This window comes from Silurus meridionalis, chromosome 13 (genome assembly GCF_014805685.1).
Source record: "Silurus meridionalis isolate SWU-2019-XX chromosome 13, ASM1480568v1, whole genome shotgun sequence".
Lineage (NCBI taxonomy): Eukaryota > Metazoa > Chordata > Actinopteri > Siluriformes > Siluridae > Silurus > Silurus meridionalis.
Genome location: NC_060896.1, coordinates 16869552 through 16895914, shown reverse-complemented (window position 1 = coordinate 16895914; position 26363 = coordinate 16869552). Strand labels below are relative to the sequence as shown.

At 41.6% G+C, this 26363-nt stretch overlaps 1 protein-coding gene across 8 annotated transcripts in view; it reads right to left on the bottom strand.

Annotated features, from left to right (window-relative positions):
* reln (reelin) overlaps positions 1–26363 on the bottom strand; it is a 515746-nt gene that overhangs the window by 352038 nt on the left and 137345 nt on the right. For 2 of the 8 annotated variants that reach the window (XM_046864389.1, XM_046864390.1), the window contains exon 1: positions 1008–1830. The exons of the other annotated variants lie outside the window; for them this stretch is intronic. In XM_046864389.1, the coding sequence (XP_046720345.1) occupies positions 1008–1011 (4 nt within the window). In that variant the 5' untranslated portion in view covers positions 1012–1830. Of the gene's footprint in view, positions 1–1007; positions 1831–26363 lie in introns of those variants that run through there. 8 annotated transcript variants of the gene reach the window in all.

Here is a 26363-nt window from a genome sequence, read left to right as displayed (position 1 = left end):
ACTGCTGGCTCATTGAGCATTAAAAATATTCCCAACAGATCTGTTTCTTAAACCAATCAGATTTCATAATTGCCTCACAGGGCCAGCGAGAAATAAATTGATTTGGGTTAGGACATACTCAAAAACACATTTTGAAGAAAAGCTAGACATCGTGAAGAGGTCGGCCAACCCCATAACTAGCTAGCTTGTCTCAGCCCGGAAAAGGGTTTGTTCACCACTTCCAGACCAGTGAGTAGTACCACTGAATTACAGCCTCTGAGGAGCGCTGCAAATTATTAGTATGCATCTCTGGTGAGTAGGTTGAATTTTATTAGCATTTTTTAAATGTTTTGTCATGTTGTTAGACAATTATTGACTATTGGCAGTTTAGGCTCCAGATGATATAGGTGCACAGTTGAGGTTGTTGTGTAGAGGTTTGGAGTTGTCTTAACTGGGTTTCTTGCTTTAGTAAAATGGTATTCATGCGTCGCTGCAAAACATATACAAACAATTGAAGTACTGTGATGCAGACAAAAGAATACCACACAAATTACAACACTATTGTTTGGCTGGAGCAAAAATGCTTTACGGCATGTTGTTCAGTGGAGCCTTATCTTTCCTAATAAACCAGAATTTGCAGCAGTGGATGCGTTTTTTTTACTCTTTTTTTTTTCAATAAAAATAATTGTGAAAGTACTGCATTTTTATGCATGTTGTTAGTGTGTACTGCTTACACAAATTTAGCAAATACATTTGTTATGTTTTCCATTGAAAAGCCATGATCTAAAACCGATGGTTGAGGCTTAGACATTTACAATGATTTTTAGTTTGTCATTTTCACTGTTGTCCCTTTTCAATGTAAGGATGGTCAGGATCCCTTGTTGATCCCAGACCTTGAGAACTTACATGCAACTTTATGAGGCCAGACCCCGAGAACTGCTATGCAACAAAACAATAAACTTTCTAATCTGATAAGATTATCTCTTTAATCCGAGGAGAAAAAGACATCTGTTCAGCTGCCCACTCACCCATCCTTGAGCACACTCTTCCCCTCCTGGGGAGATGGCCGGGTCATGGAAAGGTGACTTAGAAGTTCGCAAAATTCAAGCTACTATACTTGTATAATGTAGAGATGAGCCGGATACTCGGCTGAAACGAGTATCCGGTACGGATAAAGCACTTGGGCCGAGTACGAGTATTATACGAGTAATACGAGTGAATATCTGTGCTCGGATTGAATGAAAATCATCATTGGGTATCTGATTGTGTCAGCGTTCTGTGATAGGCTAGTCACAGCGCCCCTCCCCTACACACATACAGATTCCGCTCTGCTCACTCACAGTCACACACACAACAGCTCTCTGTCTCTTCCTCAGTCACTCGGGTTCGCGGCTCTTTTCCGTTAACGTTTAGGGTTTCTTCAGCTTTTTACTTCAGGTTGTAACGTTAATAATACGTACTTACTAACCAGTAGAGTTCTGGTAAACGTGGGTTCGTTCAGACTTGGTGCTTGCGTCTCTGCCTGTCGGAGATTTTTTTTCTTTTTTAAACCTTCAGCTGTCTCTAACCAGTAACCAGACACTGAGTGTCTGACACGTTTTTGCTGTATTTCATAAAAAAATAAAAATAAAAGTAGTAAGCTAGTGTTATAAATATTACAAAATTATTAAGCTACATACACACAAGGGATGAGCGAGTACAGCATTATCTGTATCTGGTAACCATATGAATTATCTGTATCTGTTAATCATATGAATTATCTGTATCATGATCAAAACCATTGATCTGAAGCTCAATCCTGATGCTGTCCTGTAAATATTTTTCTAATCAGCAATAAATATAACAATTTCTGATCAACCCATATCAATTGCATGCTTAAAATAACATACAGGTTAAAGCCCCGCCCGTTTCAAGACAAGCCCCGCCTACTTCCGGGTTAGGCCCCACCAACTCCGAGTACAGATACAGATACGGATCATTCATATGGTTAACAGATACAGATACAGATAATGCTGTACTCACTCATCCCTAGTATAATGTAATAATTACATTTTAGGAATGTATGCATTTTTACCTCCACATGTTTGGTAGCATTTTAAAGATCTAAGTGTGATTGGAAATATGATCTCAGTCCCATATCAGTTGAACAGTCCTCAGGTTTGGGCAAATTTTCCTACTGACATAAGGGTTGGCCCTGAGAAGATCCATACCAGGTGTTGGTTTTAGGCTAGGTGACATTTGGTTTTTAGGTCACCTCCTGTCCCAAGAAAGGGTTTGCAAAGCTTTTATTACAAACCTGATTCCTAAAAAGTTGGGACACTGTACAAATTGTGAATGAAAACAAAATGCAATGATGTGAAAGTTTCACATTTCAATATTTTATTCAGAATGAAACATAGACCTGTCATATGGCATCAACACATCTCGAAAAATTTGGGACAAGGCCATATTTACCACTTTGTGGCATCCCCTCTTCTTTTTATAACAGTTTGCAAACTTCTGGGGATTGAGGAGACAAGTTGCTCAAGTTTAAGAATAGGAATGTTGTCCCATTCTTGTCTCTCTCTCTCTCTCTCTCTCTCTCTCTCTCGGTCGAGTTAAACATGCTCCTGAGGCTCCAGTGACCACTGTTCCTGCCCCTCTCCCCTCCGTGGATCTTTCCCACTTCGTCCAGGCCTGCCTCTGGATAGTGTTTTCTTCGACTGGAGGCCACTCTGTGCAGCTTCAGACGGTTTCTCATCAACACCTTGGGTGGTTCCATGAAATTCCGGAGTAAGAACGGGCGCTTTGAGGATGGATTGGACTGTAGTTAATGTCAACAGTCTGCTACATTGACTCAGGATACAGTTCGCTTCTGATCATCATATCTGCTTCAAATGGACATTCGGTGCAACCCAGATGAGGATGGGTTTCCTCTTGAGTCTGGTTCCTCTCAAGGTTTCTTCCTTATGCCATCTCGGGGAGTTTTTCGTTGCCACAGTTGCTCATCAAGGACAAACGTACTTACAAAGAACATATTTACTTTTAATCACCACATTATCTGTGTAAAGCTGCTTTGAGACAATGTTCATTGTTAAAAGCGCTATACAAATAAAAATGAATTGAATTGAATAGTACAGGCTTCTAGTTAACCCAGCCATTATGGATGCACAAGCCAGTGCACTCTTAGTGCCGGTCCCAAGCCCGGGTAAATGGGGAGGGTTGCGTTAGGAAGGGGCATCCAGCGTAAAACATGTGCCAAATCAAATATGCGGATCACAAATGAGAATTTTATACCGGATTGGTCGAGGCCCGGGTTAACAACGACCGCCACAGGTATCGTTAGCCGACAGGGTACTGGTGGAAATTGGGCTACTGTTGGCCGAAGGAGATGAAAGAGAGGAGGAAGACGTCTACAGAGACAGCAGGAAAAGGAGCAGTGTAGGAGAGTGGAGGTTCGGGTTGGTACTTTAAATGTTGGTACTATGACGGGTAAAGGGAGAGAGAGAGCTGATATGATGGAGAGGAGAAAGGTAGATATGTTGTGTGTTTAGAAGACCAAGTGGAAAAGGAGTAAGGCCAGGAACATTGGAGGTGGGTTTAAACTGTTTTATCAGGGTGTGGATGGAAAGAGAAATGGTGTAGGGGTGATTCTGAAGGAAGAGTACAGTAAGAGTGTAGTGGAGGTGAAGAGAGTTTCTGATAGGGTGATGATCGTGAAGGTGGAAGTTGAAGGGATGATGATAAATGTCATCAGTGCCTATGCTCCACAAGTTGGCTGTGAGATGGAGGAGAAGGAAAGATTCTGAAGTGAATTAGATGAAGTGGTAGATGGTGTACCTAGGAAAGAACGATGGGTGATTGGGGCAGACTTTAATGGTCATGTAAGTGAAGGGAACAGAGGGGATGAGGAGGTGATGGGTAGGTATGGTTTTAAGGAGAGGAATGCCTGCGCTTCTGGATCATGTTTAGATATGACTTCTTTTTTGACCTAAAGAGTTTTTAGAGGATTGTGTTCACCGACAATGTTTTCTTCCCTCAGGGAACTAGGGTTACATCAGTAATTTAGAGACGTTCCCTTTCAGGAACTCGAGCTGCGTCAAAACGCGTTGAGAACGAGTATACCATCGCCCCATACTGACCAGTCCCTGCCTAAAATTTCTGGGCAACACCATCGTGCAGGACAGAGAAGCTTGGAGTGGCTCCGATGTTGAGGTCGTAAAACCTGACAAAGGTCAACGGGGTGGACCAACCCTCAGCGTCACATATGTCTCGCAGGGGCACCCCTGCGGATCAGGCCGTAAAGGCCGCCATACTCTGGGTCGAATGAGCCTTGACTCCAAAAGGAGTGGGAAGACCAGAGGACTCGTAACCAACCGAAATCACTTTTACAATCCATCTACTGAGAGTCTGCTTATTGGCAGGAAAACCTTTCCTATGAGGGCCATAGCAGACAAACAGCTGCTCTGACCTCCTCCAAGGACTCGTCCTGTGGAGGTACATATCCAGTGCTCGCAGATTCGATTCTACTTCTTCTGGTCTGAAACTAGGAAGGAAGGAGGGCAGAATGCCTGCAACACGACAGGTCATGAGGAAGCCGTAGGGATCTTAGGTACATACCCAGCTCTAGAGTAGAGGAATGCACTGGCCATGCCAGGGGTAAACTCCAGGCCTGTAGGTCCCTGATCCTTTTAAGGGAGGATATCGACAAAAGGAAGGCGGTCTTAAATCGACAGGTACCTAAGGGCCACCTCGGCCAAAGGCTCGCAAGGGGGGCTCAGACAGAGCCCCAGCATGACAGCCAAATCCCACACAGGCACTCTGGATCGTAACCCGGCCTCAGCCGACGGGTGCTGCGCAGGAAATGCGTCACGAGAGGGTGTTTCCCCTAGCGACTGCCCCGCTGGTGGGGTACTTATAAGCTGCCTTAGTGGACACGTGAACACATGGACAGGGCCAACCCTTTTGCAAACTGTTCATGTAAGAACTTCAGAACTGACCCAACTGGACAGTTGACTGGGTCCAACTTGTGGTGCTCACACCACATGGAGAACAGCTGCAATTTAGCGGTATACAACCTCCGCATGGAGGGAGCTCTGTGGAAGGGCAGATGGTGGTAGATTTTGCTAAAAGGATGGAAATGGCAGTGGTGAATACGTATTTTAAGAAGAAGGAGGATCATAGGGTGACGTATAAGAGTGGAGGAAGGTGCACACAGGTGGACTATGTGCTATGCAGGAGATGCAACCTGAAAGAGATTGGAGACTGTAAGGTGTTGGCAGGGGACAGTGTAGCTAGACAGCATCGGATGGTGGTCTGTAGGATGGTTTTGGAGGCAAAGAAGAAGAGGAGGAGAGTGAGGACTGAAAGAAGAATAAGATGGTGGAAACTGAAGGAGGAAGAGTGTAGTGTGAGGTTCAGGGAAGAGGTCAGACAGAGGCTCGGTGGTGTTGAAGAGGTGTTGGATGATTGGGCAACTACTGCAGGAGTCATGAGGGAGGCAGCTAGAAAAGTACTTGGTGTGACATCTGGAAACAGAAAGCAAGACAGGGAAACGTGGTGGTGGAATGAGGAAGTGCAGGAGAGCATAAGGAGAAAGAGGTTGGCAAAACAGAAGTGGGATAGACAGAGTGATGAGAAAAGTAGGCAGGAGTACAAGGAGATGCGGCAGCAGGTAAAGAGGGATGTGGCGAAAGCCAAGGAAAAGGCATATGAGGAGCTGTATGAGAGGTTGGACACTAAGGAAGGAGAAAAGGATTTATACCGATTGGCCAGGCAGAGAGACTGAGCTGGGAAGGATGTACTGCAAGTTAGAGCAGTAAAGGATGGAGAGGGAAATGTGTTGACTAGTGAGGAGAGTGTGTTGAGAAGGTGGAGGGAGTATTTTGAGCAGCTGATGAATTAGGAAAATCATAGCGAGAGAAGGTTGGATGATGTGGAGTTGGTGAAGCAGGATGTAGATAGAATTAGTAAGGAGGAAGTGAGAGCAGTGATTAAGAAGATGAAGAGTGGAAAGTCGGTTGGACCAGATGACATACCAGTAGAAGCATGGAGATGTTTAGGAGAGATGGCAGTGGAGTTTTTAACCAGATTGTTTAACAGGATTCTGGAAGGTGAGAGGATGCCTGAGGAATGGAGAAGGAGTGTGCTGGTACCGATCTTTAAGAATAAGGGAGATGTGCAGACCTGCAGTAACTACAGGGGAATTAAGTTGATCAGTCACACCATGAAGTTATGGGAAAGAGTAGTGGAAGCCAGGCTGAGAAAAGAGGTGACCATCTGTGAGCAACAGTATGGTTTCATGCCGAGGAAGAGCACCACAGATGCCTTATTTGCTTTGAGGATGTTGATGGAGAAGTATAGAGAAGGTAAGAAGGAATTGCATTGTGTGTTTGTGGATTTAGAAAAAGCGTACGACAGAGTGCCAAGAAAGGAGCTGTGGTACTGTATGATGAAGTCAGGTGTGTCAGAGAAGTATGTGAGGGTGGTGCAGGTCATGTATGAGGACAGTGTGACAGCAGTGAAGTGTGCAGTAGGTACGACAGACTGGTTCAGGGTAAAGGTTGGACTGCATCAAGGATCGGCTCTGAGACCTTTCCTGTTTGCAGTGGTGATGGACAGGTTGACGGACGAGGTCAGACAGGAGTCTCCCTGGACTATGATGTTTGCGGATGATATTGTGATTTGTGGTGAGAGTAGGGAGCAGGTTGAGAAGAGCCTGGAGAGGTGGAGATATGCGCTGGAGAGAAGGGGAATGAAAGTATGAGACCACCGACATGTTGTCCACACAAACTAGCATGTGGTGACCCCTCAGGTCCCGGATTAATTGTCGGAGGACAATAAAAACAGCCATCATCTCCAGGCAGTTTATGTACCATGAACAATGCAGCTCGTCCCACTGACCTTGGGTGGAACAGCCACTCATGACCCCCCACCCTGTGAGCGCCTGTTGTCAGTGTTACGCCACGACAAGGTGCTCCCAAGACGGGGCCTTGAGACAGAAACGCGTGTTCCCTCCATATATCCAAAAAGCCACTTTGTGAAGGTGCTGGGCGAGAGCGCTAGGCCAAAGAGAAGGACCCGATATTGGTAAACCTCGCCCCCAAAAGCAAAGCCTGGATTCGCCATCCTTCTTCTGAACCACGAAGTACCAGCTATAGTGGCCTGACTCTCTGACCAAGGGGGGGAGCCACCTTTATGGCCCCTTTCTTCAGAAGGTGCGCATTTCCTGTTCCAGGACCAAAGCCTGCCTGAGGCCCACCATGGTGGGACACATCCCGTTAAATGGTGGAGCAGAGGACCCAAACTGAATCATGTAGCCCACCTCCATCGTCCACAGGACCCACGGAGACACAACCGGCAGCCCTTCCCAGGTTGCCCGGAAATTGCTCAGGGGAATCAAACGTTTGAGGCCGGCCTCTGACCAACCCTGGCTGGAGCAATGACCTGCAGCTGTTGGTAGCTCCGGAGAGGCGGCGGATCTCCCCCACCCGCAGTAATCCTTTTGGGCGTAAATGGAGGAAGACCCTAAAGCATATGTTGTGGCAGGGCTAACAGCGTGGCCTCCTGTGCCGAAGCATTTGATCAGCAAACCAACGCCCCAGACCTTTTCAGAGCGGCCGGGGTGACGCCCTGCAGAGAATGGGCCGTATTTGGGGTCTCCCAAGACCTGGACACCTCATTGAGGCCCCGGCGTGGAGGGTGTGACACGGGACGCAGGAAACGCTTATTCAGCTTGCTGGGAACACCCTACTTCTGCTTCTCACCCTATCTCCCAAGCTTTCTCGAGCTTGGACATGGCTCGCGTCACTACCTCCAGGAGCTCCTCAAACAAGCACCGGCTATGAGGAGCCCGCGGGCTCGCTAGCATCCGAAATCTCTCCCTCCTCGGAGGAAGGAAACCAGAGCTCCTTGCCACGTGCACCGGGAGAAAGACACACCTCAGCGGGAGCACGGCCTGGCAGGGGAGGCTGGAGAGGACTCATCTGTCTGCATACTTTCTGCTAGGTCAACCCGCGAGCCCTATGAACTACGGCGGCGCTTCGCCTCGGCGAGAGCGGGACCCGAGCCGCGAGTGAGAGCACTCTCTTCGAAGAGTGATCTCCTAAAGCAGAGAGTGCGAATAGCCAAACTATACCTACCTTTTCCGGTTTGTCTGAATTGTCGTTGTGTTTCCGGATTTGTTATTTTGTTTTTGGATTTGTTACTGTTTTCTAAATGTTAATTTGTTTTCTGATTTGTCAGTGTGTTTTGCACTTCTCGGCCACCGTAGTTTGGGTATTTGTGGAAATTTACCAAAACATTTAGAACTCAAAACACTCAGGCTTCTGTAGTCAGAACTTCCCACACAGTTTCTGTGTGTCTCTATTGCCAGGTACAGTGACTACACAGTTCTTGTGTAAACTGTATTGCTAAACTATTTGGTTTTATGCTGATCATGTAACTTTTTCTATTATTTGTTTTAGATTGACATTTGTTTATTGATTATTGCCTGGCGAATAAATTCAGAAATTTTCTAAAATTATTTATATCTAGCTGATTATGTAGCCTGATGTTACCGCAAATCTATGAGCAGGATAGTACAAACCTAAGGTTAATGAATGGATGGAGCATAGAGCACAATGTCTGGGACCTTCTGATTTCTGACCATCACTGACTTATTAAGTTATAAGTAAGTGGCATACATTATACATTATTCTTTATGCATGAGCATGCATTGAGCGGCCTACTTAAATAATATTAGTTTACCATTATATCCTTTTGACTGAGATTCAGGCTGGCCAATGTGCCTCTGTGAGCAGGTATCGTTAGCCAAGCACAAGGCTCTAAGCGACTCCGGGTCGAGTCAAGTTTATTTCTATAGCGCTTTTTAACAGACATTGTCTCAAAGCAGCTTTACAGAATTTTAAGAGTTAAGGTGTAAGGTGTGCATTTATCCCTAATGAGCAAGACATAGCAACAGTGGCAAGGAAAAACTCCCTTAGATGACATGAAGAAATCATAAGTGTCCATAACTTAATGATTATTTGAAAATACGGAATGTTTAGAATAATCTATTAAAATTAAAGAAGAAATACCACCAATAAGGTGATCAGCTTGAATTAGACATATTCAAGTTAAATCATTATTATAAATTGGAGTCAAATTAGAGGTAAAAATTTTGATTAATGTAACAATGTGCAATCCATTCTAGTAATCTTTTACATCAGCGCGAGAAAGACTAACACGCAGCATACCTTCACCCACACCAGTGGATTCCGTCGTCCACAAGACAAAGTTTAGCCTCCTGTCTCTAGACTGGGGTCCCTGCTTTCCTAAACAGGCACATTGGGCAGGTAACCCAAGGCTTCCTGCTTTTCTTTTAAAAATACACGAACACAGACTTGCTACTACTTTTATCAAAGTGCCATACCTCTGTAATTTTCGCCACCCTGAACCACATCTCCAAGGCCTTTCTAAATTCTACCGTTACCCAAAGCCCTGTCAACGCTCTAGCCTTGTCAAATGCGCACACAGTAAATTAAAATTTACGTTGTGCGTACACGTACATGTACGCACAACGGAAATTTTAATTTACTGTGTGCGCATTTGTAAGGTAAAAGGAGACCATAGTGTGGGTAGATGGTGGCACTGATTAAACCAAAGTAATTTCTAGGATCTCCAAAATCTTTTTAGATGAAGATAGGATGTTCTAAAGGGTAAGGGTAAGTACTGTTTATGTAGGAATACAGGGAAGTGACATCTATTTAGTACACCATTTCCCCAGGCTGTCTCAACTTAACATCGCTTGTTCTACTGCCGAAACGTGAACGTGTTGTATCACATCGCTACAACTGGCTACCAATATCACCTCGTCAGCCATTTCTCGAACGAGCCTCTCACGCTTTAATAAAACATTTGGATACGTCTCCCAGTAGGGGAACGGTTAACACGCTTTTAATTTTTATGGTGTTAAAGTCCTCATGCAAGGTGATTGACATCAATTTCAGCTCCTCTAAACCCTGGCGAAAGACCCTGGTGAAAAAGGCCCGGCAGCGCCTGTACCATCTGAGACACTTAAGGGACTTTAAACTACCCTCTTTTAGGTGCTAAAGACTTTTTACACTTGCACCATTGAGAGCGTTCTGACGGGTAGCATCACTTCCTGGTCCGGGAACAGCACCAGGCAGGACAGGCAAGCCCTCCAGAGGCTGAAAATACCATCCACACTGAGATCCCTAACCTGCAGGACATCTACAGCACACAGTGCCGGACCATATTGTAAATGTGTTTACCATGCCTATTTATATCTATAGAGTGGTCACTCTTCTCACCTCTTCTCACCTTGCAACCTGTTGGACTTACGACTGTTTTTTCAGTCCCTATTTACTTCGTAAGCTGGGTTCTACCTGTAGGTACACACACTACAAGTATTATATATATTTTTTGTCTAAAAGCTTATCAAACACTCAGATAATGCTGTCACTGCCAGATTCTTCATCACAATCCTCTGTATTAATACCGCATATTAATACCCATTTTACCCAAAATATTAGCCACCTTATTTCATCGTATTGGAAGAATACCAGTGGTAATTTTAGTATATTTTCTTCACATATTTTTTATTTACAAGTGTAACACAGGTCAGAATTGAGCTGATTAGAAGAAAAAATATAATTTGCAATAATTATATTTTCACCTTAAACACTAACAAAAATATAATAATTTGTAAAAGTTAAAATAAATAGTTAAAATAAAATAGTTTAAATAAATAAACCGCTATTATTATGATGCATGACGTCACAGAGGTGAGATGAAGTAATCGCACGGAGAGCACGTGCTTCGCAGATCGCAAGTGTTTTTCAAAGAGGATTAAAAGTGCGATGATTGATGATATTGAAGTGGATGATAGTCGATTGTGGATCCAGTAGCACCCGATGTGATTAATTGTGTTGAAACCCCCGGATTCGGGGAGTTTCAAAATAATGTTTAGTTCTCTGAAATGGAGTGATTAAGTTTATTCATGTTTAAAAGTGTTTTTTTTTTTTTTGTGAGTTTATATACATTTATTGTTGGAATACAACAATTTGCCTGGTTGGAATGTGTGATATATTGTAGCTGTGTGCATTGCATTTCTGAAGAGCTTAATGCTTTTCAATGGATTATCATTTATGTAAATGATTGCTCATGTGTATTAAGTTTAAATAGTAATTTTTACCTAGTTCAGGTAATATATTTCTGACATGTTGAGTTTAAAAGACATTAATTGTTTACGATGTTCATGGCGCTGTTCGTATGAACAGGTCAGGTTTTTTTTTGAGAGCTAGAAAAGCTGTGATCCTGAGATGGCAAGCCTCCCAGTTTGAGAACCCTAAAGAGAGACGAAAGAGAAGAGAATTCTTGATTCATCAATTGATCCGTGCCATATCTGCTCTCACAAGTGGAATTCATCCAGCTGTGTTGGTATTTTTCACTAATTCCCTAATTGCACAGAACTGAATGTTGCACTATTGAGCACCTCAAGCAATTGCAACCATCATTCCAAGACTTCTGCATTTTTTTAGATTTAAAGGACTATCTTCCCTACACACATATACATTTGTTCCATAGGCTGAGACCTATTCATTTAAAGTACCTTTTGACCAGTTTTGAAATATTTTCATGTATATATTTATTTTCTTTGATGTAATGTTTTTTGAGTATCTGTAATTGTACATTTCTTCGTGGATTAAAGAAATTGAACAACTTCATAGGAAACAAAGCTCCAAAATTAGAAATTATAAAGCAAGTTTAATTAAATTAAATACAAATTAATAAAAAATATAGCATATATAATACAAATAGAAACAAAACATAATATCATTAGATCAAATAACTGCAAAGGAGCTCAACATATTTAAAGTTTCTCTAAAAGGAAAGAAGGGGAAAACCATTTTTTGCATTATACTGTTTTATTGTGTCATTGCCATTTTATTTCATTGTTTTATGTTCCACGTGTATGCATATTTAAACCTTTTCCTTATAAGTAAACAAAACCATCTTGGTAAAAGTCATTTTCCTGGTCTGTCTGATTATTAAGGTGCATTCTCTATTCCCTGCCCTCCCTAGCGAACCTAGAGATCTGGTCCATAACCGTGTATCCTATATATACGGCTACACAAAAGTGGCGAGCCAGCCAGGAGGGCGTTATAGTCAAATTTTTTCCGAAATCTTAGACACAAGACCAGGAGAATAGCTTAAAATTTGTAAGTGGTGCAAATAGTGTCAACATGGAAGTAGTTGAGCTTGAAAAAATCATAATTGAAAACTCAGTGATAAATAGCGGATTGACAAACACAGAAATTGATGAAGACCTGACTGAATTACTAAACAAGTATGGTCATGTTCATAGACACATTCGCATAGACGATCCAAAATTGCCTTACCATAAAGAAGTAATTGTAGAGTACAGTAGTTGTTCTGCATTAGTGACTCTTAAACCCTTGTTGACTTACACTTTCAAGCTTCTGTCAAATGTCTATATGTCATCAGTAACTGAACATGCTACGGCCCATTACTTTGATAAACTGAAGAGAATAGCAAAGCTCAATGGCAGAACTTTTGATGAACTTGTGAAAGAGCAGCTTCTCTCAGCCACTGTTTCCGTTGCTGACAATCTGACTGATTCATCCCAAATGATCAATCCTTCTTCCTCTGACAACTTTTCCACCCAAGCAAACCGATTATTCAGGAGAACACAACTCTGATACAGTCCACAGTTTGGTTACAGGAAACTTTTCACCAACATTTGAAGTAAAGAACCCACCTGAAGTCCAAAGAATGGTTGTCGAGCACATTGTGAAAAGTGATTGCATTTCACCCTCTAATGCATTGTTTAGGCTAAGGGTATTCTCAGGTAAAGTTCCCCGTCCTACTGGGGAAGCTGATTACGACACCTGGCGAAACAGTGTAGAGTTAATTCTTCAAGACCCTTCACTCTCTGACTTGCATCGGTCTAGGAGAATCTTAGACAGCCTACTGCCACCAGCATCAGAAATTGTCAAGCAGTTAGGTGCAAAAGCCTTACCAGCCGATTACCTTAATATCTTAGACTCAGCTTTTGATACGGTAGAGGGCGGTGATGACCGTTTTGCAAAGTTTTTGAATATGCTACAAAACACAACCTTCTCAAAGTAATAAAAAGAGGCAGTATTTCTGCGGATGAAGCTGACCGACAACTTCTGAAACAATTCTGTCGAGGCTGTTGGGACGACATCCTAAAAGCAAATCTTTAGCTTGAACATAAGAGGAACAGACCTTCTCCATTCCCTGATTTACTCTTGCAATTGCGCAGTGAGGAGAACAAACACTTTGCCAAGGAAAGTCGCATGAGACAGCACCTAGGCATACAGAGACAAAAAGCAAGTTCCCATATTGTCAATGCTAACCCTCTTGATCAAAGTCAGAATGAAATGTCAGAAGAGACTTAGGTCGCTGAATTAAAACGGCAAGTTGCCAAGCTCCAGAGCCAGCTTGCAAAGCAAAGGAGTAAACAGACAGGACAAACCGTGTCGCAGTCAACCAACGCTGTCCTTGAGCTGAAGCAGAGAGAACCCACCTATAGCTGACCACAAGCTGCATCACAGGCCCAGGCCAGGCTATTGTTTTCGATGTGGTGAGGATGGGCATGTTGCTTCAATTTGTGAAAATTATCCAAATCCGTTCCTGGTAGCTGAAAAGAGGAAGCAGTTGAAAGAGTGTCAAGCCTTGTGGGACATTCAGCATGGTCCAAGTGTTTCAGAATCTTTAAACACCAGCCAGTCCTTGTAGCGAGACATACAAGGGCTGTGAATTGTCAAGCAAGTCTCAAAAAGTCAAACAATGTGAACAATTTCAAGTCTTATGGAAAATGCCATCCAGTTGGCCTACCCAAAGGATTATTGGCACAAAGTGCACTGCCTAAGTGAACATTGAAGGGAACCCTTGTCCTTGTCTACTTGACACAGGGTCCCAAGTAACAACCATTTCCCAGTCTTTTTATGAGAGAAATTTGCCTGGATTAAGCATAACATCCTTGGATAATCTACTAGAGGTAGAAGCAGCCAATGGCCAATCAGTACCTTACCTGGGTTATGTTGAGGTGAAGGTCACATTTCCCAGAGACTTCCTTGGGTCTGATGTTGAAGTCTCGACCCTTGCTTTAGTAATTCCAGAAACTGGTGGTACTGCCCAGCCAAAGGTGCTAATAGGCATGAACACCTTGGACCTTGCATATGACAAATATCTTGAAGCCAACAGTTCAGTCTGTCAAGCCATTCCATTTTGGTTACAGAGCTGTGATTCAGACCATCGAATACAGGCGCCAACAGACAGAAAACAGTAACATAGGCATTGTTAGGCTGCCTGGTGCGCTTCCTGTTGTTGTTCCTGCTGGTCAAAATGTCGTTCTTAAAGGAGTGGTGTGTGTAAGAAGACAAGTAGCAGAGAGATGGGCTGTGATGGAACCTCCTTCGTATTCACCTTTTCCTGGAGGACTGCTAGTTGCCAGCTGTTTACTAAACCTACCTCAGCACCCATCACGAAAAGTTCCAGTGGTGATAAAGAACGAGACCGAGCATGACGTAATCATCCCCGGCAAGAGTGTGATTGCAGACATTCATGCTTTACAGAAAGTGATGTCACACAACATTGTGCCGTCTGATGGCTCAGCGTCAAGTGTTTGTGTAAAATCTGTTGAAGACCTCTGCTTTGACTTCGGTGATTCCTGTCTGCCAGAGGAATGGAAGAGGAGAATCACTCAAAAACTGTGCGCTATGCCTGAAGTTTTTGCATTGCACGACATGGATGTTGGACAGACAGACAAAGTAAAACACAGCATCAAGCTACACGACGAAACCCCCTTCAAGCATAAAGCGAGACCGATCCATCCCAACGATCTTGAAGCTGTCCGCCGTCATCTGGAGGAATTGCTTGAAGCTGGTATCATTCGTGAGTCAGAATCATCTTTCTCTTCCCCTATTGTTGTAGTAAGGAAGAAGAACGGCGATATTAGGCTTTGCATTGATTATCCCAAGTTAAATATGCAGACCATTAAAGACGCATATGCCTTACCCAATTTGGAGGAAACCTTTTCAGCACTTCGAGGTTCAAAATGGTTCTCCGTGCTTAATCTCAAATCTGGGTATTACCAGATCGAACTAGAAGAGAAAGACAAACCCAAGACTGCCTTCGTATGCCCTTTGGGATTTTGGGAGTTCAATAGAATGCCGCAGGGCATCACTAATGCTCCCAGCACATTCCAAAGACTGATGGAGAAGTGCATGGGTGACATCCACCTTTCAGAAGTCCTAGTGTTCTTAGACACTAAAGACTATGCGAAGCTGGTGAAACCATTGAACTAGCTAACTGTGGGGTATCCTCCTCTTCAGAAGAGTCGCAAGGTGCTAAGTAACGAAAAGACCTACCTTGATCCCAAAGAGCATTTTGGAGGGCGATGGACAGCTGACTGCCAGCGAGCATTTGAAACACTTATCACGAAACTTACAGAAGCACCAGTATTAGGATTTGCAGATCCTGGTTTGCCATATGTGTTGCATACAGATGCGAGCACTACCGGACTAGGTGCATCACTCTATCAGGAGCAAGAGGGAGTGCTTCGAGTAATCGCATATGCCAGTTGAGGATTGTCAAAGAGTGAGGCCAGATGTCCTGCTCACAAGCTTGAATTCCTTGCCCTGAAGTGGGCAGTCACGGAAAAGTTTTATGATTACCTTTATGGAAGCAGTTTTAAAGTGATCACCGACAGCAACCCCCTCACTTATGTTTTAACGTCAGCCAAGTTGGATGCAACCAGCTACAGGTGGCTGTCTGCCTTGTCCACTTTCTCCTTTACTCTCCAGTATCATCCTGGGAAGAACAATCTCGATGCAGATGCACTCTCAAGACGACCTCATGGTGATCTGGTGAATGATTGTGTATCGCAAAAGGAGCAAGATCGCATACGGCAGTTTACCAATTCCACCCTGGTTCCCACTGACGTAATCCAAGCAATCTGTGACAAGCACTCATTATGTCAAGTTGGTGACAACAGTTGTATCACTCTTGTTGAGTCACTCTCTCTGTGTCCAGAAGCGATTCCCAAAGATTATGAGCTGATGGAAGGATCTTCAGTTGTTCCCTGTATGTCAGAACAGGAGTTAAAGGAAAAACAGAGAAATGATCCAGCCATGCGTGAAGTAATTTTTCATTTCGATTTAGGAGACTCTGTCCTACCTGCACTGAGACGTGAGCTTCCAGAACTTCCTTTTCTGTTGAGAGAATGGAGAAAACTTGAGTTAAAGGATGGTGTTCTCTATCGTAAAAGAACTGTTGGCGATTGTACCATTTACCAACTCGTCCTTCCACCTGAGTTGAGAGCCATGACCATGGAAAGCCTGCACGACAACATGGGTCACATGGGAATAGAACGGACCCTTGATCTCATCCGGTCCTGATTCTATTGGCCCAAGATGGCTACTGATATTGAAAACAAAATCAAGACCTGCAGTCGTTGTATATGTAGAAAAGCTTTACCAGAAAGAGCAGCAACCATAGTGAACATCCAAGTTACCCAGCCACTAGAGTTAGTATGCATGGACTTTTTGTCGTTAGAACCCGACCGGAGCAACACCAAAGATGTCTTGGTGATAACTGACTTCTTCCCTAAGTATGCGGTTGCGGTTCCCACTCCAAATCAGAAAGCCAGAACAGTCGCCAAGAGCCTGTGGGACAACTTTATAGTACATTATGGTGTGCCTGAAAAGCTCCACAGTGACCAAGGACCTGATTTTGAGTCCAAAACCATTAAAGAACTTTGTGACATTGCTGGAATTAAAAAGGCCCGAACGACACCGTACCATCCAAGAGGGAACCCAGTTGAGCGTTTCAACCGCACACTGTTGGGAATGCTTGGTACCTTGAAAGCTCAGGATAAAACTCACTGGATAGATTTTGTAAAACCCCTTGTGCACGCTTATAACTGCACAAAGCACGAGACAACGGGTTTCACACCATACAAACTTATGTTTGGACGGCAACCAAGACTACCGGTAGACTTAATTTTCAACACCACGGTGAACCGTGACAGTCCTAAGTTCCATTCACAATATGTGCAATCATTAAAAACTCATCTTCAGGAGAGCTACAAGCTAGCTCAGAAGAATGCGGCCAAAACTGCAGAAAGAAACAAAGTCCGTTTTGATCGCAGAGTGACTGAATCGTCTCTTGAGGAAGGTGACCGTGTGCTGGTCAGAAATGTGAGGTTGCGTGGAAAACAAACTGGTGGATAGGTGGGATCCTGTAGTGCACATTGTAGTGAGTCGTGCTGGTGAACTACCTGTCTATACAGTGAGACCTAAGAAGCAAGAAGGTCTCTTACGAACATTGCACAGGGATTTATTGCTACCTTGTGGGTTTTTGTCTTCACTTCCAAATGATGAGGTTGGTATGACGAAACCTCAGGAAAGACGTTTAACTAGACGAAACAGAGTTGAGGAAACTGATGAATGTCTAGAGAACTGTCAAAGTTCTGATGAGGATGACTATGCATCTCAAATTTCTGAAGTTCCAGCCATTACCTCAGAAAAGTTCATCCGGAAGTACAATGTTATAAGGAAGCCTACAGAGGTTCCTCTTAACTATGATCCCACAAACCGAATTTCACCTAACTTCGCACTTGTCCCAAGTGATGATTTAGAGACTGTGAATGCAGGAGATGTGTCAAGAAATGATCCATCTGAACCTGAATTCTTCCCCGGTACTGAATACTCACCTGAAACGCAGTACTTACCCGAAGTTGAATCCTCATGCAGTCCTGCAGAACCTGTAAAGGGAACCCTGAAAGAAAGAAAGCACTTACCTCAAGTAGAACAGCAGACACTTGATGTACTTGGTAAAAGCCATAGGAAACAAGACAATGAAACGCATGTAGTGCAAACTGAGGAAACTATACCCGATTTTCCAGTGCAGAGAAGCAGACTGGAGTCGATTGAATCTGATGACTATGAGGATGAAACTTTTCAAGATGAGAGTGAAGATGAAAGTCATCTAAGAAGGTCTAAAAGAGTGAAGCAGAAGTCAAAAAGACTAACTTATCCAGAATTGGGAAACCCCATGATATCAATCATTCAATTTTTGCTTCAGGGCTTGAACACCGCTTTTGTCGAATCACTTGCCGAACAACCCAGATCAATTAGACACTCCAAACCCTAAAACCTTAGGTTACAGCCATGCAAAGGGACTTGCATAGACTTAAGAGGGGAGGGTGTAACGCTGGTCAGAATTGAGCTGATTAGAAGAAAAAATATAATTTGCAATAATTATATTTTCACCTTAAACACTAAAAAAAGTAATATAATAATTTGTAAAAGTTAAAATAAATAGTTAAAATAAATAAATAAATAAACCGCTATTATTATGATGGGCGCTGTGCATGACGTCACAGAGGTGAGACGAAGTAATCGCACGGAAAGCACGCGCTTCGCAGATCACGAGTGTTTTTCAAAGAGGATTAAAAGTGCGATGATTGATGATATTGAAGTGGATGATAGTCGAATGTGGATCCAGTAGCACCCGATGTGATTAATTGTGTTGAAACCCCCGGATTCGGTGAGTTTCAAAATAATATGTTTAGTTCTCTGAAATGGAGTGATTAAGTTTATTCATGTTTAAAAGTGTTTATTTTTTTGTGAGTTTATATCCATTTATTGTTGGAATACAACAATTTGCCTGGTTGGAATGTGTGATATATTGTGGCTGTGTGCATTGCATTTCTGAAGAGCTTAATGCTTTTCAATGGATTATCATTTATGTAAATGATTGCTCATGTGTATTAAGTTTAAATAGTATTTTTACCTAGTTTAGTTAATATATTTCTGACATGTTGAGTTTAAAAGACATTAATTGTTTACGATGTTCATGGCGCTGTTCGTATGAACAGGTCAGGGTTTTTTTTGAGAGCTAGAAAAGCTGTGATCCTGAGATGGCGAGCCTCCCAGTTTAAGAACCCTAAAGAGAGACGAAAGAGAAGAGAATTCTTGATTCATTAATTGATCCGTGCCTTATCTGCTCTCACAAGTGGAATTCATCCAGCTGTGTTGGTATTTTTCACTAATTCCCTCATTGCACAGAACTGAATGTTGCACTATTGAACACCTCAAGCAAGATTTAAAGGACTATCTTCCCTACACACATATACATTTGTTCCATAGGCTGAGACCTATTTATTTAAAGTACCTTTTGACCAGTTTTGAAATATTTTAATGTATATATTTATTTTCCTTGATGTAATGTTTTTGAGTATCTGAAATTGTACATTTCTTTGTGGGTTAAAGAAATTGAACAACTTCATAGGAAACAAAGCTCCAAAATTAGAAATTATAAAGCAAGTTGTATTAAATTAAATACAAATTAATAAAAAATATAGCATATATAATACAAATATAAACAAAACATAATATCATTAGATCAAAAAACTACAAAGGAGCTCAACATATTTAAAGTTTCTCTAAAAGAAAAGAAGGGGAAAACCATTTTTTGCATTATACTGTTTTATTGTGTCATTGCCATTTTATTTCATTGTTTTATGTTACACGTGTATGCCCATTTAAACCTTTTCCTTATAAGTAAACAAAACCATCTTGGTAAAAGTCATTTTCCTGGTCTGTCTGATTATTAAGGTGCATTCTCTATTCCTTGCCCTCCCTAGCGAACCGGTCCATAACCGTGTATCCTATATATTGATAGCGTTACCGGCTACACAAGGCTATGGGTATTGCTAGAGAACATGATATCAGCAGTATGGCATCACCGAGTTGTACCCAATCTTCTGCGCCCCTGTAAACCAGGCCATACCATCCCTTGTCCTACATGAATATAAACGTTGCATACATATCAGTTATATAAAGGGCACCCGTGATAAATTTGTACAATAGGAACAAATGGGGTGTGTGGGAATGTGCAATACATTGCATGTTTTTTCATACAAACTCACAATCTTTTGAATATCAACCAACAACGGTTCATTGTGTGCACATGTGCGAACAAAACTAAGCTGAAACTCATCACTCGACACTGTGTGTGCTGTGTGTGAGCTGACCCTAAAGGGGTAAGGGGGGAGGGACTGGAAACAAAACAAAGACTCGTGCACATAGACTGGGGGCAGGCGAGACACCATGGACAGGACAGTTCTGGTTTGTCATTTCACTCAATAATCAGACTTTGCTGATGCTTTTTTAATCAACCACTCTCAGCTACATGCTCACAAACATCTCATTCTGGTTCTGTTCTTGAAATATCAATACACTGCATCCCACCCTTTTTTAATATTTAAGATATATAATATCTTTGTTACTGTTACTCTTAACTGACTAAACAATCAACAACTTGCAAACTTACTACATAACCATGTCCTTAAAACAAGTAGGTTTCTTTAATGCTCTGCCACTATGATTTGTAGCGTCTGGCACAGGTCATTTAGACTTCATGTCCCAGGCATTCCTTTTAACCTATGACATCTACATCTCAATCAAAAGGTGAAACTTTTATTGGGGTGGTGTATAAGTAAAGTGTCACACTCCCCCCCGGAAGACTGATAACACAAGCCAGTCTCTATACCACCCACACACACACACCCACACACACACACACACACACACACACACACACACACACATACACACACCACCCCGAAAACCAGATAACCCCCCTGGCCTCTCTGGTTGAATTCACAGCGACCCTCAGACCATAAAACAATTCACTCTCGGAACTCGGCCCCAGTACGTCTGTTTGTGACACACACACATATCCAGACACACACACACCGAAAGGGAGCATTCTTTTATTAATTAAATAATAAATAGAACGTCCCACTTCACATGATACAAACATACATCTTGTTTGTATCTTCTACTATAAATAAAGCAAGTGTTTAACTCTACATCAATAATATTTAAACCTTAAAATGTTTAGTAATATAACTCTGTGTTAAATGTTGTTTCTTTTCTTCTTAAGGCTTGATTGACTTAGAATTATCTGTTCTTTACTTTCCTGACAACGGTGCATTTTATTTATCAGAATACAACATTGTATTAACATCAGTTAATTACTGATCTCTGTAAGTTAATGTACCTCTGCCTCATACTGTCATTCCCTTTCATGTTTAGTATCCAAATGACCGCAAAATTATCTGTTTCTTTATTTTTCAAATAATGGTACATTTTATCATGAAATGTACCATACCGTCTTAATTCACTTTGAATAAAACTTTAAAGTCCTCCAAAAGCAAGTATAGCCGGAAACCATGCCCACAGATGCATGAACAAAGGAAGTTTTTCCCTCCAAAATTTCAGGCCATAGCATTGGCCATTCCCCCAAGGATGGGTGGGGTTCAGGACCTTTAAAACATCTTGAACCCAACTAATTAGAGTCCAGTCAGAGTGCAGTCGGGTCCAGTCAGAGTTCAGTCAAGAGAGCGACTCGCTCACTCGGCTGGACCGGAAAGGCTCAGACCCCCGGGGCCCGAAGGCCCGGGGGCCAGATGGCCTGAGAGTCGGACGCTTGAACAGCTCAGCAGCGATTCTTGGGACGAGATCTCAAATCTCTTTGAGATCTTCCAGCAAGCTTTATCTTCAAAACACCAACTGCTCTGATCTTCAGAAGAAGCTGGAAGAACATCTGACTCCATCCTAACCGACTCGTCCAAGATTCTTTTGTCTACCGCATCCGGACTCTTGTGCAACAAATCAATGCAAGTAACCGGTTTACCAACTAATTTAGATGCGTGTTAAGTTTGAGCCTTAATATTAAGGCGAATTTAAATTTCCGTGACGATTTCTCAGTTAGGATGTGATTAATTTGAAGTAAGCTGCCCTTTCCTCCTTTTACCTCCTTATTCCTTTCCCTTCCTCCTTTCATAATTTCAACTTTCGTTTATTTTATTTTCTTTATTTCTTTTTGTTTGTTTGTTTGTGTAGTTAGTTTTATGTTGTGTTTGTCTCATTCATTAAACGCCGTATTTTTCATAAGTGATCGTCTCTGAGTATGTTCCATAAATGCGAAGTTCCTGCAAACATCAGGTCTGAACTACATGCTCTATTTAATTAATTTAATTTACGGTATAAAGTAAAAGGGGGTTACGTCTTTCTTGGCCAGGGAGATACCTCTTTTATAGAATTAATATAAAATTATACTGTCTGTTTGCCGGACGAACAGACAAATAAGTGTAATGTTAATTCCATTACCGTCAATTCAACTTAATTTAAATATTTAAGAGTAACTATAACACGTTATAATTACTTATAAATATTCCCTTTTCTTTGCGAGCTAAATTCGCTACATATAATGGTGGAGAAAGCGGGCAGACTGTGCTTCCAACTATATACTCAATTTATCTGTATTATAAGTTTGTCCCTCTTATCCCCCAGTCGCTACAGAGTAGTCAAAGGGTTGCTAGATGGGTCTGGTACTGAACTGTGACACTCCAGAGGAATTTTAGTTGACCAATATCTCGAGTTCTTTAATGACTTTATTTGTCTGCAGGTCCCGGCGTACTGATCTTTAACTGAATGGGTACATGATGCATTTCTCACAATATTAGTGCCATCCTCTGCATTGACCATTTCTAAGGAATTGTCCAATGTGTGCCTCAGCAGTACATCTCACTATTAATATCTCTGTACTTACAGTCTAGGTTGCCATCTTCCATACTCACCACATATAATATGTCGCCCAACCTTAAGTTGATATTAGTAGTGAGATGTACTGCTGAGTCACACATTGGACAATTCCTTAGAAATGGTTTGATAGAAAATGTGATTTCTATGACATAATTCCAACACACATTTTTATCTACAGTACTTTTTTAGTGTTGCTAGAGTGCTGTATGTTTCACTATAGCATAAATATCATGCTTGTTAATTATATTTGTTATACTGCAACCTACAGCACTCTAGCAACACTGAAAAAGTATGGTAGATAAAAATGTGTGTTGGAATTATGTCATAGAAATCACATTTTTAGGGGATCATTTAGACCACGATCCAATAAAAAAAAAAAAAAGAGTACCGTAATTTCCGGACTATAAAGCGCACCCTTGTATAATTTTACAAATATTTTTATCATTAACATAAATAAGCCGCACCTTGTGTATAAGCCGCTACACTGGAACTAATGAACTTTACACAGGCTTAACCGAAAGAGAGTTTATGTTACACGGTGTAACGGGTGAAATATGTTGTGGCTCCTTTAAGAGCAGAGTGGCATTTTGGGAACAACACATCACTGCATTCTGCCGGTATTACTGCGTGTGTGTGCGTGTGAGACTGTGGATTATGTGCTCATTATTTTCTGATGCTCATTTCTAATGCTCGTTTCTTTGGCGCTGTTGCCAAGAAAAATAAAAAAGCACGAGTTTTGGAAACCTTATGTGCTTATATGATTTAATTTGCAACTGGAGTTAGCGAGCTATCCCTTCACCCTGACTCAACGCGCTACAACGGCTTGTATCTAAACAGTAGCCGACCAAGAAGGTCATTGTTCACTGTCTTCCTCCTTCCTTTCACAACTATTTCTCTCGGGAGTTTATCTTTTGGCATCGTCGTGCGTTTAAAAATCAACACCGGTGGAAGTTTTTCTCCCGATGCCGTGCAGCTCAGAACACAGGTGAGGTGCGTTTTTTCGTTTCCGTTCGGAAATTTCATTGGTCTTATGTTATGTGGTTCAGTTTTTTGGCTTGAAGTTTGTGAAACTGGGAAAAACGCAGAAAAAATCCATAAATTAGCCGCTTCGTTGTTTAAGCCGCGGGGATCAAAACGTGGGACAAAAGTAGACGGTAATTACTTTTAAATATTTACTTTAAATATTAGCTTTATTTTTAAAGAGTGAGATTGTGCGCTTTTTCCTTTTAAAAAATAGCATGCAGATGCCATTTCCAGTGGAACTGTATAAAAACAAGAAAAACAAATCTTCACATTGCCCAATCACTAGTTATATTGCACTTGTGAGAAGTGTAAGTTAGAAAATCTCTGGTGGGGAATATGCTTGCATTAGGGGAGAGCATCCAGATTCAAGAGTTGGTTAGTGAGAGTTGTCCAATTTCTGCAGGCAAAAGTATGGATGCCCTAGGTGGAGTTAGCAATCCCCAAACTCCAGCATTAGAGCCCTCACAGCTGGGTGAGTGGGTGATAACTCAGTGGTAAACTTGTAAAGCTTATGATACCATGGCACCATGCTTTGCATGTATAACTTGTTTACTCTCTTCAGTGAACCACCTGCTAAGAACTTAGAGTTTTGGTTAAAGAAGAGTCTATGCTAAAGCATGTAAATAAGCTAGCCTTTAGAGGCATCAGCAGCTCAGGTTATATGTATACTGTGTGGTGGTGTGCCAGACATAGCAGGTCATAACAGGTTCCTAGGCAACCAGAGATTTTCTCCGATAAAATTTTGTGCATTGAAAGTCAAAGTTTACTAATAGTAACATAATAGAAGTATGGAAATTAGTGAAGGCAAATTGTTAGATGCAATAACATGCTGTGGCTGCAACCCAAAGTCGTGTGAAGATACAGTGCTAAGCGTAAATGAGCACACCCTCTTCGAAAATCTCAATGAACACAAAAACAATTTCCAAAATGTTGACAAGACAAAGTTTAAAATACTTTCATGTTATGTTAAACAGATGTTAGATGTTTTAATCAAATTATGTTGATGCAAAAATGAGTACACCCCTTAACAAAAACTACTACATTTAGTACTTCGTATGGCCTCCATGATTTTTAATGACAGCACCAAGTCTTCTAGGCATGGAATGACCAAGTTGGTGACATTATCTTTTTCCATTCTTCAATAATTACCTCTTGTAGAGATTGGATGCTGGATGAAGATTGATGCTCAACTTGTCTCTTTAGAATTTCCCATAGGTGTTTGATTGGGTCCAGATCAGGAGACATACTTCCACTGAATCACTTTCACCCTGTTCTTCTCCAGAAATCGAACAGTGGCCTCAGATGTGTGTCTAGGATCTTTGTAATTTGGGCACGGAGTGATGGTAGCATCTTCTCTTTCAGAGCGGTACATTTGTGAATTAATGATGCCATCAATAAAATGCAGCTCCCAGACACCAGCAGATCTCATGTAGCCCCATATATGGACACTGCCACCAACATGTTTCACTGGCAGCACCAGTGATTTTTCTTTGTATTCCTCACCTTTGTAACATCTTACAATTTTTAAGCCATCAGTTCCAAAAAAATTTTTTTTGTCTCATTACTCTCTAGTCTCTGTCTCCTTGCATGTGTTGCTTGACCATAGTGCAGCTTTGGACACTATTAATCATAATAACCCCTTGATAGACTAAAAAATGTTGTTGGGATTAAGGGAATGGCTGCCTCTAGGCTCTGGATTGTTAGCAGTTTGTATATGTAAATTATGACTTTTCTACAGTTATTGATTACATTGTATCTCTGGATGGTCCTTCCTTTTTACAATGTGCAGTGGTAAATACTTTTGTTGTAATCATTGACTCTAGTTTTTCCTTTGAAGCTCATGGAGATAATGTTACTATTATAGACTTCTTTCATGTTAGAAATACTGCTAAGCTACCAGAACCAAAAACATCACCACATCACTCCTTTCTCACTTTTAGTTATATTAACATAGCTAGTCTTGTCAGTCTGAACATACATAATAGTTAAGGACACTGCAGGAACAATAAGTACCTAATAATACATGTTTCTCTTCTCCCTCTTGCCCCCAATTTCCGAAGATCCATTAAGTTACTGAGCATGGTTAACTTACAGTCCATCTACATGGTTCTTAACCTGTCAGCCTTCGACACAGATTTTGGGACTCACAGCTGAAATGCCCTACCTAACTTTAAATGTTAACAGTTCCTGATAAGAGTGGACTTCATACACAATTTAAATATCTCTAAAAAGAAGACACTTTGAGATTTACTGTCCATTATTCACTGTTGATATTGTTCAAAAAAATAAGTTATAGATGATTAAGTACTGTAGAAAAAAAATTAAAAAATTTCCTTTATATATAAATACATGAAATCTGTCCTATAGCAATCTAGAAATGTAATGGGTTGAAAGCCACATGTGTCATGAGTTTATATTTTAAATTGAATGAAGATTTCATAAAAATGAGATTCCTACAAACATTTATCTGATACTATGTCTGTTTCACCCCTCCCCACCCAAATTTTAGGACTCACAGCTGAAATGCTCTACCTAAATTTAAATGTTAACAGTTCCTAATAAAAATGTGCTACATACACAATTTAAATATCTTTAAAAAGAAGACACTTTTAGCTTTTGTTATACATGTTTTGGGCTATTGATATTGATTTGGCATTCATATTGATGGCCAGGTAGCCAGACAAGCTATTGTTCTACAGTCATGGCCATTCA